The following is a 16,590-nucleotide window of genomic DNA, read 5'->3' as shown; positions in this document are numbered from 1 at the left end:
GGCTCTATAGACCTGGATCTTGGTATATGTCGTCAGCTTCTAATTGAGCCATCCTCTCTTTGTGAGTCTAGAGAACATGGTGGCTGCTTTCCCAATGCGTTTATCCAGCTCGACATCTAGGGAGAGAGTGTCAGAGATGGTTGAGCCAAGGTACACATAGTCATAAACAACCTGAAATTGAAAGCTAAGAAGAATGAATATAAAAAGACACCTTATACCATTAAAAGACTATTGTTCTTAAAGCAGAGAAGCACAAGTATACAAACATTTTTTTAAAATGCTGCTCTGAGAAATGGAAAACACAAAAATGGAAAACACAAGTAGTTCTAAAAACATAGTCAAAGCAGCCAGACAATAGCAATTGATCTAAACATCACACACAGGTCGCTGGTTAACGGAGGGAAGGCTTGCCTGAAGAGAAAGGTCTTCTTGGCCTGCTTGCAGAGGGACAGCCAAGAGGGGGCCCCAGCCTGGCCTCCAGTGGCAGGGAGTCCCAACGTCTCTGGGAGCAGCCGCGGAGAAGTCCCTCCCCCGGATCCCCCCACCAAACATACCTGTGAAGGTGGAGGGATGGAGAGAAAGGCCTCCTCTGGTGATCTTGACACCCGAGCAGGCTCATAAAGGGAGACGTGGTCCCTGTTTATGGCTTTAGAGGTTAACAATAGCCCTTTGAATTGTGCCCGGAAAGGGATCGGCAGCGGGGGGGGGGGGGAGAAGAGCTGCTGTCAAAAGGGGGTGATGTGATCGCTGTAAACAGACCCAGCGAACAATCTGGAGAGCGTTTTATAGGAGTCCAGCTGAGATCTAACATCTTTCACTGTGGCCAGATCGGATTTCTCCAGGAATGGACGCATCCGGCACACTAGTTTTAACTGTGCAAAGGCACTCCTTTGGTTGGTGGCGTGATCCCTTGCATTCCAGTCCCCGGTGGGCCACCTGGCATTTTTGGACACACACACACAACCCCACACACGAGTTTTTCGAGCCCCGGAGGAGGGCGGGGGTTCCCCCTCCCGGTCCGCCCCCCCCCCCCCGGCTCTCCCCTTTGCGGGGCTCCAGGAATAAAACCGGGGCCAAAACATGGGGGGTGGGGGGTGGGTGGAGGCGCCTCTGGGTTCCTTCCCGGACCCGATCCGACCCGCTCGATGGGGTGGGGACGGAGGCAGCGATGTAAGCGCGCGCGCGAGGTCCGCGGGGCTCCAGCGCGGCCGCTCCGAAGCCTGCCTTGGGAGCGAAGGCTGCCTCTCCCGAGTCAAAACGTGTAAGGCGGCCCAAAAGGGGCAGGAGAAGCCGGCGGACTCCGGGCGTGGAGCGAACGGCGCCGCCGCGGAGAGTCACCGAAGGCGTCGCCGGGCCAGGCGCGGAAGGAACCGGAGGGCTCCGGGGGAAAAAGCCTTCTCGGCCCTCCAGGGCGCCGCTTCCAGACGTGCCCGAGCCTCCACAGGCACACGCGCCCACCCGGGGCCCCGATCCCCGCTACCCTCCTCCTGCACCTCGGGCGGCAGCTCTTTTTCCCCCCCCCGCCGCTCGGAACCAGCCTCTGGCGGGCCGCCATCCCTGGCCTGGCCGGCGTCCCCGGGCACCGACGGGAGAGGAGGCTCGGCCGGAGGAGGCGGAGGAGGCGGTCCGGCGGTGGGGCCGGTTGCCGGGAGACGCCGTACACAATGGGGCCGGGAGGCCGGCGGGGGTGAGGGGTAGAGAGGGCGAGGGGTCAGGATCCGGCCCCGCAGCAGCGCGGCGGCCTCCTCGGCAGGCAGGGCAGCCCCGTCAGGCGTCTCCGCGGTCCGCCTTCAGGTCGGTGGGTCCCAGCCGGGTCCGGGGGTCGCGCCGTCCTCGGCTCCTCGGCTCCCGCCCCGAGGGCGAGGCGCCAGCGCTGCCAGGGCATCTCTTCGACGGTGCCCGGGCTGCGCTCGGCGAGGGATCGGGGGCAGGAAGGGCCGGGGTGCCCAAGGGCTAGGGGCCAGGCTGGATGGGGCGGAAGGGAGGCAGGCAAGAAGGCCCCCCCCCGCCGTCGCCAGTCCCCGCCGGCTCTTTCCTCTGCCCCGAGATGCCGTCGGGGAAGCGGCGCAGCAGCCCGTCGGGGGTCCGATCCAAGCCGCCGTGGGGGTGGGGGGGTGGGGAAAGAGAAGAGCCGCCTTGGGGGGTGGGGGTGTTCGCCCAGAGCAAAGGGGAGTTCTTTTGGGTGGGGTGGGGGGCTGCTGCTTGCGGATTCTGGGAACTGTAGTCCGAAAGGGAACGTTTTCTAGCCTTCTCCTGGCTTCCAAGGCGCCTCAAAGCTTGGGAAGGGTGCTCCTCTGCGGATTACAGCCCCCAGCATCCCCCAGCCTGCGGATTACAGCCCCCAGCATCCCCCAGCCAGCAAGGCCAGCGGGGAGAGGGGGGGCTGGAGAATTCTGAAACTGACCAGGCCCGCGCTGGCTTCCCTCTCCACTTCGGCCCCTGCTTTTTGCGAGCTGCGCTTTCAGCCTGGAAGGAATGAGAATAACCTCAGAAGGGCAGAGCTGGAAGGGGACCCTCGGGACCGTCCCGTCCAGCCCCGGTCAAGGAGGCGGCGGCGGCGGCGGCGGGGGGGGGGCGAGGAATCGAACCCCCAACTTCTGGCTCCACGGAGCTCTCCAGCAGCTCCCCTTATCCCTCCCAAGGGCCAGGCGCTGTATCCTGCCCGGAGAGAGGGAGCTGGTCTTGAATCCTGGTTGGGGCCCTTTTAAACATCTTCCGGGTGGTCTTTCCCCTCAAGAGAAGCAGAGAAGTCGGGAAGAGGCGCCTCTCGCTTCACTGGCCTGATTCCGGGGAGAGGAACCAGTGCGGGTATCATCAACATGGCCTAGGTTGGGCTGTTGGCCCAGGGGGGTCACGGGTTCAAATCTTCCCCCTGGGTGATGGCTGGGCCAGCCTCTCTCTTGCAGGCGGACCTCCCATCAGGGGAGCCAGGAACCCTGCCTTTGGGTTCCCTGGAGAGTCTTGGCCCTTGAAGGCCTCTTCCCGAGAACCTGCACACAATTCTTCCGCCCTGCAGGACGGGAGAGGCCCCAGAGGTGCTCCCTTGGGGGTCACACTGCACCACGCTGCCCTTGACCCCCCCACACACCTTCCCTGCAGGAGGGCGAGGGATCTCCCAGAACGCTGTCGGATCGTGGGCTGCGCTTAGAGACTGCGCTGCAAGACTGAGGCCTCCCTTGGCAACCTGCTCTGTTTCTCGGGGCGGTCCAGCCCTGCAGGAGCGTTGTGCCAGATCTTCCTTCTCTCTTCCCCTCCTTCCACCCTTGAATGGAACGAGGTCCCCCAGTACATGGACGCTGCTTGTCTTGTTGTCTCTGCTGGCATGGCAACTCTCTCTGTCAGAGCCAGAGGAGTGCGCCTGCGTGCAGGATCCTGCCCCCGGGAGCCTCTTGGCCAGCTGAGTCTGCTTTCTCATTGTGTGCCAAGCATATTCTGGAGATGAACCAGACAGCATCTTCCATGCCAATTCTCCCTTCTTGGGAGTCATGATTCATCATCGGTGGCTCAAGCTTCCCTTTGGGAACAAAGCTGTTTGTCTCCTGGCAAAGATGCAAGAAATCATCTCCAGGTGATGGTTCCCCCCCCCAAAAAAAAACAGCTGATGTGGCCTTTCGCTCCCGTGGGGAACATAAGCCGAGCAGGTGTCTCGCCTTCCTGCCCATGTGGAGCCATTTGTTACAATGCTGGTTTTGGGTCACATCCTGTCCCTCTTCCACCTATGGTCTCTCGGTCCTGTCCTGGCTTCAGGGGGTCCCACGGCCCCAGCGGTAAAGGCAACCTGCGATCAACAGAAACCGGGAAGGAAACTGGCCAGCCAAAGCAAAGCAAAGCAAATTCGGAAGGAGTCAGGCCGAAAGGAAGAAGCCTCTTATTCAAGTGGCAGGAGATCGCTTCTGGAAAGGCGAGACTTCTGAGTAGACCTCAAATTAAATATTGCCCTCCTAAAGGTCACCTGCTCCTCCGCAGCCCCGGCTGGGCTCTCTTGAACTCAAGGCTGGGACTTCCTTTCGGAAGACATACTGTATCGGGCGTGGAACATCATACACAAAAAGTCATCCTGTAATGAATGTTAGTCTTAAAAATACTTTGGTGGTTCTTGTGTTTGTTTATTGGGGAAGTGGCATTTGCCAGTCTGTTCTGGGTATCATTAAAGGGGCAGTATACAAGTGTAAGTAAGTAAGTAAGTAAGTAAGTAAGTAAGTAAGTAAGTAAGTAAGTAAGTAAGTAAGTAAGTAAGTGTTTTTGAGCAAATATTTACAGAAGAAGCTCAGCTATGGAGAACAGGCCTTGCCAGAAAAATCTAGTGCAACAGAAAATGCTTTACAGGGTCTTATGTATTTATTTATTTATGTATTTATTTTGGAAATAATTTCCCCCCTATATATTGCACTTTGTATACAAACCAAAATTTTAAAAAATGTAATTAAACAAAAAAATACCATCCATTTAAAACAACAACCGTCCTCCATAAAACCACACCGAACTGGCCTGGTTTTGCTTCTTTCATTTTCCGCAATGAGGCTGCTGTGAATTTGGAGGGGGCCAAAGCTGGCTCTATGGCTAGAGTCGGACACGACTGGACTAAAAATGTCAAGGGGAACCTTTACCTTTACTAATTTAAAGACGGAGGTCACGTCCCACCTGGGACGGCCTCCCGCGTTCTCCAGCCGAAAAGGTCTTCTCCTCCATAAACGTCTCTCCTCATTTGTTCTCCTTTGAACAACCGGATGCAACTCCTTGTGCTTCTTATTTCCTATGATGCGGCCAAGCTATTCTCGCTTTCTATGTTTTATGTGTTTGATGCGTCATAGAATCTTAGCAGAACAGGGTTGGAAGGGGGACTTTGAGGCCACCCTTTGGTGGTTGGTTTCGTGTCCTTTATTCAATTGCTTTTTTAGTCCTTCCTCACTGGTCGCCGTCTGAACTCCAGAAATTCTTTATGGCTTGCCACAAATTCTACATTTTAAAATATATTTTTTCTCTCTCTCTCAAATGTCTCTTGTGGCAATCTGTACAATAGAACTGGACACCAAACATCAGTCATAAATTACTGTACGTGGAATGTAGCCACACACCCTAGACTCTTGAAGCCAACGGATGTTTTACCTGTGTCTTCTGTATTTTATTTCTTTTCTATCTGTCTGAAGAAGTGGAACGATTCCACGAAAGCTCACATTAAAAAATAATTGTGAGTCTTCCAGAGGCTGCCGGGTTTTTTTTCTTTTGCTGTTGTTTCTTCCTCTCCACCCCCCCCCCCCCTTTGGGGTTTGCTTGATATACCTTTTCAAATAGACCCACTTGTGTCGAGGTCCCCAGGGCCATGTCCTACAGCAGAGGCGGCTCCCGTCTGAAGGGGTTCTCTCTCTTCTCTTCCAGATCTCTTTCCGAGCTAGCCAGAGGACAGTGCTTGGCATCGGCCGGTCATGTCCACAGACGTGTGGGTGGGATCCTGGCGGCCTCACCGGCCCAGAGGGCCCATCGCTGCCCTCTACAGCAGCCCGGGGCCCAAATATGGCCTCCCTACCAATGTGGGTGAGTAGAATTTCTACAGTTTCCATCTTAACCCTAGAAAGCACTAAATGTGGAGGCAGGGGAAGGTGCGTGGTCATGCTTCACACACACACACACACACACACACACAGAGAGAGAGAGAGAGAGAGAGAGAGAGAGAGAGAGAGATTAATTTTCTATAAGGCTTGTGCAACACTGACGTCCCATAACCCTGAGCACAGATGAAACCCAGGGCTTGTCTGCATGCCTGGACTGGAGCAGGATAAACAGGGTTGCCAGGTGTGATCCTGGCATCTAATTGGTGTATGGACCTCAAGTAACCCTGTTGGGTCCGCTTTTTAAAAGTGTGTATTAGGTGTGTGTATAGTGCATTAGAAGTCAGGTATGTGTATAAAAGACGGGGGATACTTGGCTCAGCCATACTACGAGCAGGAAGGATCTTGGAATTGTTGTAGATTGCAAGCCAAAGAAGAGGCAACAGGGCGATGTGGCTGCAAAAAAGGCCAATACGATTTTAGGCTGCATTAGTAGAATTAGAGCCACAGAATCATAGAATCAGAGAAAAGTGAAGTTGGAAGGGACCTACAAGGCCATCCAGTCCAACCCCTTGCTCAAGGCAGGAATCAAAGCAGATCTGCCAGGCGGTTGACTAAGTTTCTCTTGAAGGCCTCCAGCGTTGGAGCGCTCACCAGCAGTGGTTGCCTTGTTGTACTGCTCTAACAGTTGGGAAGTTTTTCACTGACAGTAAGAGCTGCGTCTACTTTTCTCTCGCCCCGAGGTGGACCGGTTTGCTGGAGCCAAGCCCACCTGGCTTGCTCTCAGACCATGCCTTCCTCCCTTTCCAGGCTGTCCCCAGCTCTTAACGTGCTTCTCCTCCTCCTCCTCCTCTCTGATCCCAACTCCCCAACCTTTCCTCCTTGCAGGCTATCAGAACCACGATCCCTCGCGCTTCCGAGCGCCGGCGTACAGCCTGGGCACCCGCCGGTTCCTGGAGCAAGAGAGCTGTTCGCCTGGGCCCGGCTACCTCATCCCTACCAACATGACCATGAGGGGCAAGGACGGAAACCCCGCTTTCTCCATCTACGGGCGCCCCCGGGACGTGATGCCTTTTATGACGCCGGGCCCAGGTCAGTTTTCGGATCCAGGCGACGGAGAAGCTCCGGGAACAGAGGCCTGGAGCCGTTTTTATGATTCCCGGCACCTTCTTGAGCTGAAATGCTGGAACACAAGACAGTCCTTTAACTGAAAAAGCACATGGAATGTATACCCCCAAAGCCCCACATTGTGACCCCCAAATCCTGTTTTTGACACACAGAAGAGCAATAGCATGGTGTTTTCCCCACAGCAAGTTTACCTGTTATTATTCTATTTGTCTTATTTGCAGGGCGTCTTTCTCTTGATAAGGGGTCTCAAGGTGGCTCGCAGTATTAAAAAGAATAAAATGAAAAACACGATAAATTGTACATTAAAAAAAATTCAGCTCTAAAACTGCTGAAAATGCCTTTGAACAATTAAAAACGTACAAAAGTTAAAAACGATCTTAATTGGAAAATGTTCCTCTTTTGCCCAATCAGGGCCTGTGCATTTACCCCCAAAGACAGCTGGGATTTGATGAGACTATGAGGGTATTCTTTGCATAAAACTCCTTCCACCAAACACTTAGGAGAGGTACTGAAAACCTTGAAGATGGGAAACTCTACATTCAAAAGCTGGGAAATGATTAAAAACCTTTGTACCCTTTAGACAGGGCAGTGGGACATCCCGGGAGTCAAGCAGGGACCTGGAGAGGGCCAGCTTCGGCAAGTTTGACGCTCCATGCCCTTAATGTAAACTTTGCATTGGTCAGAAAGCTCATGTGCATAACAAATGCCTCTCCTCTGTATACACAAGGATTATATATGCAGTAGGATTTCAGCAGACGATTGGTTCCAAGGCCCCCTCCCCCCCCCCCCCCGCAAAGGGCAAAAATGCAGATTATAGCGAATGCTGTATATAGTGTGGTCTCTGGCTCCCTCTAGTGGCCAGCTCCAGTAACAGCAACGTCAGAAATATACATTTCTGAGATTTTTCTTCCAGTAGTATTAATAGTTTCAGACCCTGGATAAGTGAATTACCGGATACTGATCCTGCAGATAAGGGGGTTTCGATTGTATAGGGGTTTTTGTTTGTTCTTTCAAGCTTTTAAAAGGGACTCCAGGGCCTGATGCTGAATGATATGATGAGCTCAGCCTCTCTCTCTCTGCCCTTTTCTTTTCACAGGCCGCTATTCCCCAGAGAAAGCTGGCAGGTTGGCCTTCCCTTCTGCCCCCAACTATTCTCTCGCTTCACGGACAAAGGACTTTCTGAATGACCAATCGCCAGGTGAGAGAGGAGGAGGAGGAGGAGGGACATGAGAGGTGAAGAACATTCATTGAATTTCTCAGTCCCAGCCATGGATTTTATGGCTGTCTCGATTTGGTGAGACACCTGGATGCAGAAGTTAAAAAGTCTCCAAGAAACCTCACCTCCAGCGTGAGAGTGGGATGAAGATCTCTCTTCCACGTGGCTCAGGTCCCGTCCACACAGAAGTCCTTTCCCTTTGAGAGGCAACGCCTCCCGGAAGGCCCGGGAGGAACAACTGGGCATCAACAAAGATTCGAACATCCCGTTGTCCCACTCCTTCAGAGTCTTAAATGCCCAGGAGACAAAACGGGACTTTTCCTAATCATTTGCAGAATTGCACCATGTTTGGAAAAAAAAAAAAGATGCCATTTTGCCCAGAGGCCCTTTGCATAAAGCACCTTTCTTCCTGCTGTGAGGAGAATATTTAAAAAACTCATGTGGTGCTTGTTGGCGAGGGAGAGAAGGTAGCAAATGTTTGCCCTCCATTGTGAGGGTAAAGCAAGAGATTAATTCCCCCAAAGTCTCTTATGCCATGCAAGTGTGGCTTCTATGCTGTGAGCAAGATTCTTTGGGCATTAATAAAGTTCTCCCTTTGTTTGCATGTCGTGCAAATTTCCTCCAGGAGGCTCACCTTTTAGCTCTGTTGTGTCTGGTTATGCTCTTTGCAAAACATCTTCCACCCAGATCTTGGTTGAAAACCCCACCTTGGTGCCTTTTCCTTTCGATCTGCTTCGTGCCACGAGGCAGGTGTGTGCAGCTGTTTCCGAGGCGGCTGGAATTTGCCTCTTGTTTTATTTTATTTGTTTTGTCGACTGGCATTGCTTTGGAAGATCTGAGGTCCTCAGGGTTTCCGGGTCATCCGCATCTGGAACTGCTGCTGGGCCAGATGACTATGGGACCTCCAGAGCTCAAGGGGAATCGGAGAGAGCCCGGAATCCGGGTGAAACCCATCTAACTAGGCAGATGGCCTCACCTGTAAAAACCCTCTTCTGGAGGGCTGGCTCACCCTGAGTTTCGTCTCCCCATGTGGAGCTGCAGAGGTGGGGTAGGGGACACAGCCGCAGAGCGGTGCAACTCCATCTCCACTGAATCTCTCCCCTCCCTCTCTTTCCCCTCTCTTCAGGGCCCGCCGCCTACGGTCTCCCTCCCATGATGGGCCCGAAGGTGATCGGCAAGCCCTCGGCGCCCACTTACTCCATTTTTGGGCGCAGCAACGTCGGCAGCTTCTACGAGGACCTCAGCAAGGTGAGGACTCGGGACTGCCAAGCCAAGCTTTGACAGCCGGGGGGGGGGGGGGTTGGTTGGTGGTGGTGAACAGGAGACTGAGGATTCCCCCTGAGAAGGTCATAAGAGGAAAGCAGAACCATGAGCGCCTTGATTTGGTCTATATCCTGGAAGGAAAGCTCTGGGTTCAAGGGGGATAGAGGCGTGAAACAGATCCATGTCTAGATTCGGGTTTTTGTTATGCGAAAGCCCTGCCTGTTTACAAGTTCCTTTTCCAGACCTCCATTATTTTGTTTTCCACTCCTTCTTCCATCTTTCTTCCTTTCCCGCAAAAGATCTGTTTAGCGAAAGACGTAATAGCTGCTTTTGCTTGATCTCACTGTGATCCACCCATCAGTGAGCTACACCCCATAGTCTCTATAATGTTTCCACTGGGCTGGCAAGGTCGAGAAACCCATGTGCCAGCTTTGCCCATTCCCGGAGAGGTCTGATCTGCCCAGGGTGAGACATCCCTGAGTTATAGACCGGCTGGACTACTGTAACGCACTCTATGTGGGGCTGCCCCTGGGAAGTGTCAGGAAGCGTCAGTGGGTTCAAAACGTAGCAGCCAAATGGATCGCTGGGGGCCGGAATAGAGGGATCACACGAAAAAAACCCTTGTTACAGCAAGGGGTTATGTCTGCTGGGTGCCAGTCCGTTTCCAGGCACAATTTAGTGATGGTTGATAAAGCCCTAAACGGCTTGGGTCCAAGCTATCTGAAGGACCATGTCTCCCCTTATGAAATTGCCAGGGTGTTAAGATTATCAATCAGGAGGGGCCTTTCTCTCTGTCCCTCCACCCTCACAGGTGCATCTGATGGGAGCACAGGAGAGGGACTCCTTGGTGGCTGCTCCTTTAGACTCTGGAACTCCCTCCCACTGGAGGCCAGGCTGACCTCACGTCAGCTGTCCTTCTGCAAGCAGGCCAAGAAGACCTTTCTCTTTGGGCAGAATTTCCCTGGGCAAATGGCTGCCGAGTGGAGTTTTCAAAATGGATTGTTGAGCCTTACTGCATGGACTGTATTTTGGTGTTGCTTATTTTTTTTTTTTTGTCCATTCTATTCATTGATCTTTTTAGCATTGTTACTAACTTAAATACTACCTTTTAACTGTTGTAAGCTGCCTTGAGTACTTTTTAAGGAGAATAGCATGCTAAAAATGTTTTTAACAAAGTAATAAATAATAGTTGGCTGAGGAAGGTGGTAAGGTGCGAAAATATCAGTTTGTAAAATGGTAGGTCAGAGCTGTTTAGCAGCTCAGGTTTAGCATAGCTTATCCTCTTTCACCCACCATGAAACTTAGGTCTTGCAAAGGCTCCTGGTTTGGCCGGGAAGCTCCCATTTTGCTGTGTTTAGTCGGTTTGCCGGCAAATGGTGTTGCAAAGGATTTTACTTGGCTCTCACCTGTCCACCTCTGGAGAAGCTTATTTCAGTGGCCGGCCAGAGGCACATCCTTGCAGGAAAAAGTTACCGGAAGGACGTGAAATGAAGCAGAACAAAAGCCGCGGTTGCATCCGTGCGACCTGTTCTCAGCTGAACCCAAGGAAGAGCAGGGGGACTTTTCTCGCTGCCTCCAGCCCTGAGTTTAGGAGAAAAGAGGACAGAGAGGGACCCCGAAATAGGAGCCGAGGGGTGGTGGGTGGTGGGGGTGGGAGGTTGTGGCCTCTTGGGGACGCCTCGATCACCATGCCCGTTTCATCTTCCGGTGCCACAGACGCCAGGGCCCTGCAACTACCGCGTGGTGGATCCCAGCATCTACAAGACCCGACCCCCGCATTTCAGCATGCTTGCCCGCAACATGCCCCCCGGGGACAACACCGTGAAACCGGGGCCGGGAGCTTACAGCCCTGAGAAGGTACGTGGGGTGGGGCGGACACTTTTAGTGCTCAGTGCTCAGGGGCCGGAAGGCTGGTCGTGCAGCCAAGAGGCGGGCTATTATGGGCTGCTGGCACAGATACGTTTGCCTTGGATTCCGGATGGATACAGACGGACGCAGCCCCTTGAAGTTCTCCCGTCTCCCTTTCAAGGGTGCCAGAATGACTGTTCCCATTGCCGAGTTTAACATCACCTGAGGAAATACACTTAAAATGCCTCCCCTTCCCTGGTGGCCCTGGTTAAGCCAGAGAAGGGCAGGGGTCCGCTGCAGGAGACCTGAAAGTGGAGGTGGGCAAGGTAGAGGTGGGCTCTGTTCCCACCTGTCGGAGCCACAGCACTAGAAGAAAGCTTGGCGCACAAGCCAGGCCATCTGGGTGTGGGTGCCCGGTTTTGCGGGGGGGGGGGCAGGGGGGCTGCTTCTCATTTCCTGGAGGCTGCCAGCCGTGGGACCAGCCGCTCAAACCAGACCTTTGCTCCAGGAGCGCTCGGCGGTTGCACAAAAACATGCATTAGACTAGAGATGAGCATGAACAGGGAAAACTGGCGGTTCATGATGGTTCGTGGCTAATTACAAACCACCACCAACCACTGGTGACATCAACCTGTTTGTGAATCATTTTTCCAGATCGTGCCTGGGGGTGTGTGTTTGGCCCACCAACCCCCCTGTGTTCAGGCTCCTCGGCCACCCACCCGTCCCCCTCCCATGGCCCCCGCCGCCTCCCTGCCTGGTCCTGCCACCACCACCATCCTCAGAGCCCTCCGCCAGGGAAGAGGGCGGCGCAGTGTGCACATGCTCAGAGGCCGCGAGCCCGTCTCCTGGAAGGGGCGCTGGGCCCACTGTCTCTGACGATGGTAGTGCCGGCGGTCGTGGCAGCAGGAGGACCGGGTCAGGGGCCAGGCATCTGTCCATTTTGCCAAAGCAAGACAAAAAGCTGAGGGGACATAAATTTGGCATTAAAAAAAAAATATTTGCTTCGATAAAGCGGTTCGCAAACCCAACCACGAACCAGCCTGGTTGGTTGTTTTTTTTTTCCTGGTTTGTGGCTGGGTTCGTGCCCACCTGTGCTTCAGACCAAGCCTTTCCAGGCGCTTTTCTGTGCAGGCGCACCTCAATGATGGGGAGATGACAGGTGGGAAGGGAGCGGCCTCCAGGGTGTGAGAAATTGGCTTTTGGATCAGCCAGAGTGGCTCAGAGCGGCTGCTTTTCCGCGGCTGGAGTGCCCAGAGCCCGCCCGCCTGCCCTCTCTGGCCTCCCTTCGCCCGGGCCGGGTGAGCGTTTCCTCTCCTCTCCAGCTCCTCCCGTCCGCGGGCAGTAACCCTCCTCTCCTCGCCTCCTCTTGTCTCCCCTCTAGTACACCCAGCAGCGTGGCTTGACCTTCGGGATCCGCCACTCGGATTACGTGGCTCCTCTCATCGTGGACGTGGTCGAATAAGTCAGCCCAGTCGGCAGAGACAAGTCTGGACAAGAAATGTTCGTTTGGAAAGATTTGGATCTCTCGGCGCTTTTGTGTGGTTGCCAGGAGTTGGGGGGGTGAGGGTGTGGGTTGGGTGCTTCCGAGGCCCCAGAGGGCTCCTCAGAGCTGGAGGCTGGGCTCATGAGGGTCCCGGGACTGCCCCTTGGGTGCCCTTCTTGGGGCAGAGATCTGCAGCACCCCTGGATGCTCGTTTGCCCACCTTTGTTTTCCGCCAAACCGGCTTCGAGTCAGGATTCCTTGCCTTGAGCAGGGGGTTCGACTCGATGGCCTTCCAGTTGGCCCTTCCGGCTCCATCACTCTAGGACTCCCTGATGCTTTAGATCGCTAGTTTTGTGTCACCTCTAATGGGGAGGAGGGGACACCCGGCCAGCCCATGACCCATCAGAAGGAAAAGAGAATTTAACAGCAGTGGGGTCCTAATGGGGAGATGGTGGTCAAGAGGCACAGATTCCCTGCGTTTGTCTCCCCAAAGGTTTTGCTGGGGCTTTCACGCTCTGAGCTTGAAATGCAAAATTGGACATTCCCCATTTAGAGAGGATGGAATAAGGCTTGGATAAACAGAGGCCTTTTCCCACTTAAAGGAGTTCCGCTTCTAATGACGTTTTAAAGCACCTCCTCTAGGGTGACTTGAAAGTACAGTGGGGTCTTGACTTGAGAACTTAATCCGTATTGGAAGGCGGTTCTCAAGTCAAAAAGTCTGTAGGTCAAGTCTCCATTGACCTACAGTCCACTGAAAACCGATTAATCCCGTAACAGGCCGTTTTTGTTCCATTTTGGTTTTTTTCTGGTCTGTAAGTCAAGTCTCAGGCTGCAAGTCAAACCCAAATTTTGCAGCCAGAGAAGTCTGTAACTCAAAAAGTCTGTAAGTCAAGCCGTCTGTAAGTCAAGGGTCCACTGTAAGAGAACCCCCTGGCTTCCTACAGGGCTGTGTGTCTCGAGCACTTTCTGTTACAGGCAAAGCATGTTATGAACGTGGGAAGGGGCCTTCTGCTGCGGAGGCCCTTTGGGTCTCAGGGAGGAAGTGACAGAGATGGGGAAGGAGATGAGCCGGGCAGCCCAGGGTAGAGTAAACAACCAAACCCCTGGGGGGGGGGGAGAGTCTCTTCTGAATTGGAGATGCTATACCTTCTGCATTGACAAGCTGGGTATTTGATGGAGGGCGCAGAACCTCCTCCCCTGGACCTGCTTATCCCCTGGGGCAGCTACAGGCTGGGCTCTGTTAGGGGGCTGGAGTCGCCGTCCCGCTTAAGGACAGGCAATAGCTGCCCGAGAGCCCGTGAGGGGTGAAGGCTTTGTCTGGGGTCGTGCCAGGAGAACCCAGGGGGAAAACCGTAAAGTTCATCTCCAAAGCTTTGGGCTCTGAACACTTTCTTCCTCTGGCTGGAAAATGGGACGTAGGCAACCTCGGTCTGCCTCCCCCTTGCTCAGGTGAGGGGACCAGGCCATGGGGGGGGGGTGGCTGGCTGGCAGGCTGGCTGCCAAAGGCTTGGGCTTCCTCCTGAAAGACAGGGTGGAGAGACAGGAAAACGACTTCCTCTGTTCTGCCTTCTTGGTGATTTGGAACAGTCTCAGGGTAAACGGAGACTGTGACCACACAGGTAGCTGGAATCCATTTCTGTTCTGAATCTTTTAACACCAGGTTCAAGTCACGTGGTGTTTAAACCGGGGGCCGCGTTCACACACACCAGGTGGAAACCGATTTATGTCTGGTGATTTAAACCCGTTTGGAGGTCTGCCCTGCTGAAATCACCTCGTTTCCTTTCTGTTTTAGGAGCCCACTCTTCTTCCAGGTTTTGAGCTTGCTTTATCTTTTTAAAGTCAGGGATACATTGATAAATCGAGTGTTTAGGAGGTGCCCCCCTGGGTTATAATAGCCACTAGAAACCATGGGAGAGAAATACTGGCGAGGTGACCCCAGCCAATTCATGATGAAAAAATCAGAAGAGAGGTGAAGGCTTCCAGCTCCTTTGCAGGATGAGGCTCCTTGTGCATGGGCCGTATCCTGTGTCCAGGCACATCGACTCTGCACCGGCTGGTTCTCCACTCGCTCTTTCATCAGCTGGATGGAGAGAACGGGGTAGGGGATTGTAACGCCACACGTAGTGGTGAAGTGATGCAGTGGTAAGCCTTTTAAGAAAGAATTCTAAAAACATTTAAAAGGAGAACCAGCGGTGCCCCCACCACCCAAAATCCATGTAAGCAGAAATTAAAACGACCACAGTGGTTCACATCCACAAAACTGCATTGAGCTGGCAGGATTTCAGAAGCAAGGTGTTTTTAAAAAGCCCCTGCCAGCCAGCTGAAAACAGAACAACAAAAAAAATATCTCTTTGCAGCCCGTGTGAATCGATTTCACCTTTGCATTGTGTGAATGATAAAATCTAAATCGATTTAAATGATGCTGAAATGCGGCTGTCATGGCCAGTGTGACTGCAGCCTTCGAGAGCCGCAGGAAGGGTTTCCAAGCGTCACGAGAGCAAGGGAAATCACGGGCTCCCCTTTAAGGTCTCTATAACTGGTGCAAACGGCGCCTGGTCTCCGTTCCCGTTGAGAAGCAAAGACCTGTGCCAAAAAAAGCAAACGCAAAGGTCAGGATCCTGTTCAGCATTGACCCTGGATGGAGCTCCAGTCGCAGAGGCTTCTTCAGCAACCCAGCAAGGGGCCGAGGGGCCATGCATGGCCAGGCGCCCAGGCCACCCATGGGTGCATCCGGGCCCTTTTGGCTTTGCAGCCGAAGCTCTGTTCATGGAAGTCTTGAACAGGAGACCAGCCTTTAGGAGCAACAGGAGATGGACGCCAGCAGACCCAGGGGCGCCAAACACCCTCGTACGGGTGGGGCGTGGACTGGTTTAGCGGTTTTGCACACAACAAAATCTTGGCCAGGGTGTGAACTCTGGCGAGAGTGCTGGAGAGCCCCTCGCCACCCTCCGCAGCTCACCGTCCTGGGTTTGAAGGAGAGGACGGACACCCCTTCTGAAAAGCGTTTATCTTCTAAATGTGAATCGCCCACCATGCCTTGGGAAAACGCATGCAGTCTGTGTCTAGGGGCGAGCGGCCCGGATCCTCCTCCTCCTCCCCCAAAGTATAAGAAGCTATCAAGGAACGATGGTCTCTGTGCCCAAAGGGGATGGGGGTGGTGGCAATGCTCCCGGAACGCTCCCCTCCCGGGGATGCTGTGGCCTCTCCCAGCTCAACGTCTGGCAACCATCCCTAAAACAGCCTCGATTTGCTGGGTTTTTGGTGCCTCTTACCTTCCACCAGTGCCTACCAGTTGTTGTTTATTTGAGGTGCAATCCTGTGCTCATTGATTAACGAAGGAATCATGTCCGCAGACCAACTGGCAAAAAAATATAAAATGAAAACAACTTATACACCTCTTGTCTGGAGCTCTTGGTTGTTGCGCCTGCACTTGCCCTCCTCCAGAATAACTGAAGCTGGAGGAGTTTGCTGATCTTCCCTTGGTCTCGGTCTCCTGCCCATCTTTCGCACCATGGTCTTGTCTGCCAAAGGCATGATAGGTTGGGTTCTCCGTGTTCCCACTGCAAGCCCCATAGGGTGGTCCCCATACCGTGGAGGAAAGGGCTCCTGTATTTTTCATGGACCTACAGAAGAGGGAGCTGGCTGGAAAGCTCGGTAGCTGAGGTCTCCAGCTGCCGAGCCAGAGGTTGGGAGTTTGATTCCCCCCCCCCCACTGGGCCCTCCTGGGAGAAGAGCCAGCCTGGGTGGCCTTGGGCCAGCTGCGCCGTCCCAGGGACCCCCTCCCAGAAGAAGGGAAGGGGAAACCCCTTCTGAGTACTCTCCACCTAGGAAACTCTGAAAGGTTCGCCATAAGTCAGAATTGATGGCAGGTGATTATTCTATTAAACACACCAGGTCGTTTCCCTGCATCAGAGGAGATGGAAGAAGTAGAAGAGGTGGCCAGATGGTCTCAGGAAGTCGGCCCTCTTTGCTGTTAGAGCAGGATGACGATGGAATCCAGGACCTCAAGGGAGAGGTGGTGAGCCCTCCAACGCTGGAGGGGCCTTCAAGAGGAAATCAAGAGATTCATCATCGGATCTGCTTTGACTTGGATCCTTGCCTCGAGC

At 53.7% G+C, this 16,590-nt stretch overlaps 1 protein-coding gene across 1 annotated transcript; it reads left to right on the top strand.

Moving 5' to 3' along the window:
• Nucleotides 1–1,663: 1,663 nt before the first annotated feature.
• CIMAP1B (ciliary microtubule associated protein 1B) lies at nt 1,664–15,874 on the top strand. Its single transcript, XM_073002395.2, has 7 exons — nt 1,664–1,794; nt 5,377–5,532; nt 6,435–6,638; nt 7,771–7,872; nt 9,017–9,138; nt 10,870–11,010; nt 12,383–15,874. The coding sequence occupies exons 2-7, from the start codon at nt 5,424–5,426 to the stop codon at nt 12,461–12,463; spliced, it is 759 nt and encodes a 252-aa protein (XP_072858496.1). The 5' UTR covers nt 1,664–1,794; nt 5,377–5,423; the 3' UTR covers nt 12,464–15,874.
• The last annotated feature ends 716 nt before the right edge of the window (nt 15,875–16,590 follow it).

The sequence above is a fragment of the Pogona vitticeps genome, chromosome 5 (assembly GCF_051106095.1).
Source record: "Pogona vitticeps strain Pit_001003342236 chromosome 5, PviZW2.1, whole genome shotgun sequence".
In the NCBI taxonomy this organism is placed as follows: Eukaryota; Metazoa; Chordata; class Lepidosauria; order Squamata; family Agamidae; genus Pogona; species Pogona vitticeps.
This window is presented reverse-complemented; position numbering and strand designations above follow the sequence as displayed.

What these genes read in the sequence shown, in the direction of transcription:
- CIMAP1B (XM_073002395.2), top strand. Translation starts at nt 5,424, where the DNA reads ATGTCCACAGACGTGTGGGTGGGATCCTGGCGGCCTCACCGGCCCAGA. An exon ending in TGGCCTCCCTACCAATGTGG is followed by an intron (nt 5,533 to 6,434) that starts GTGAGTAGAATT and finishes TCCTCCTTGCAG; the next exon opens with GCTATCAGAACCACGATCCC. An exon ending in TTTTATGACGCCGGGCCCAG is followed by an intron (nt 6,639 to 7,770) that starts GTCAGTTTTCGG and finishes TTCTTTTCACAG; the next exon opens with GCCGCTATTCCCCAGAGAAA.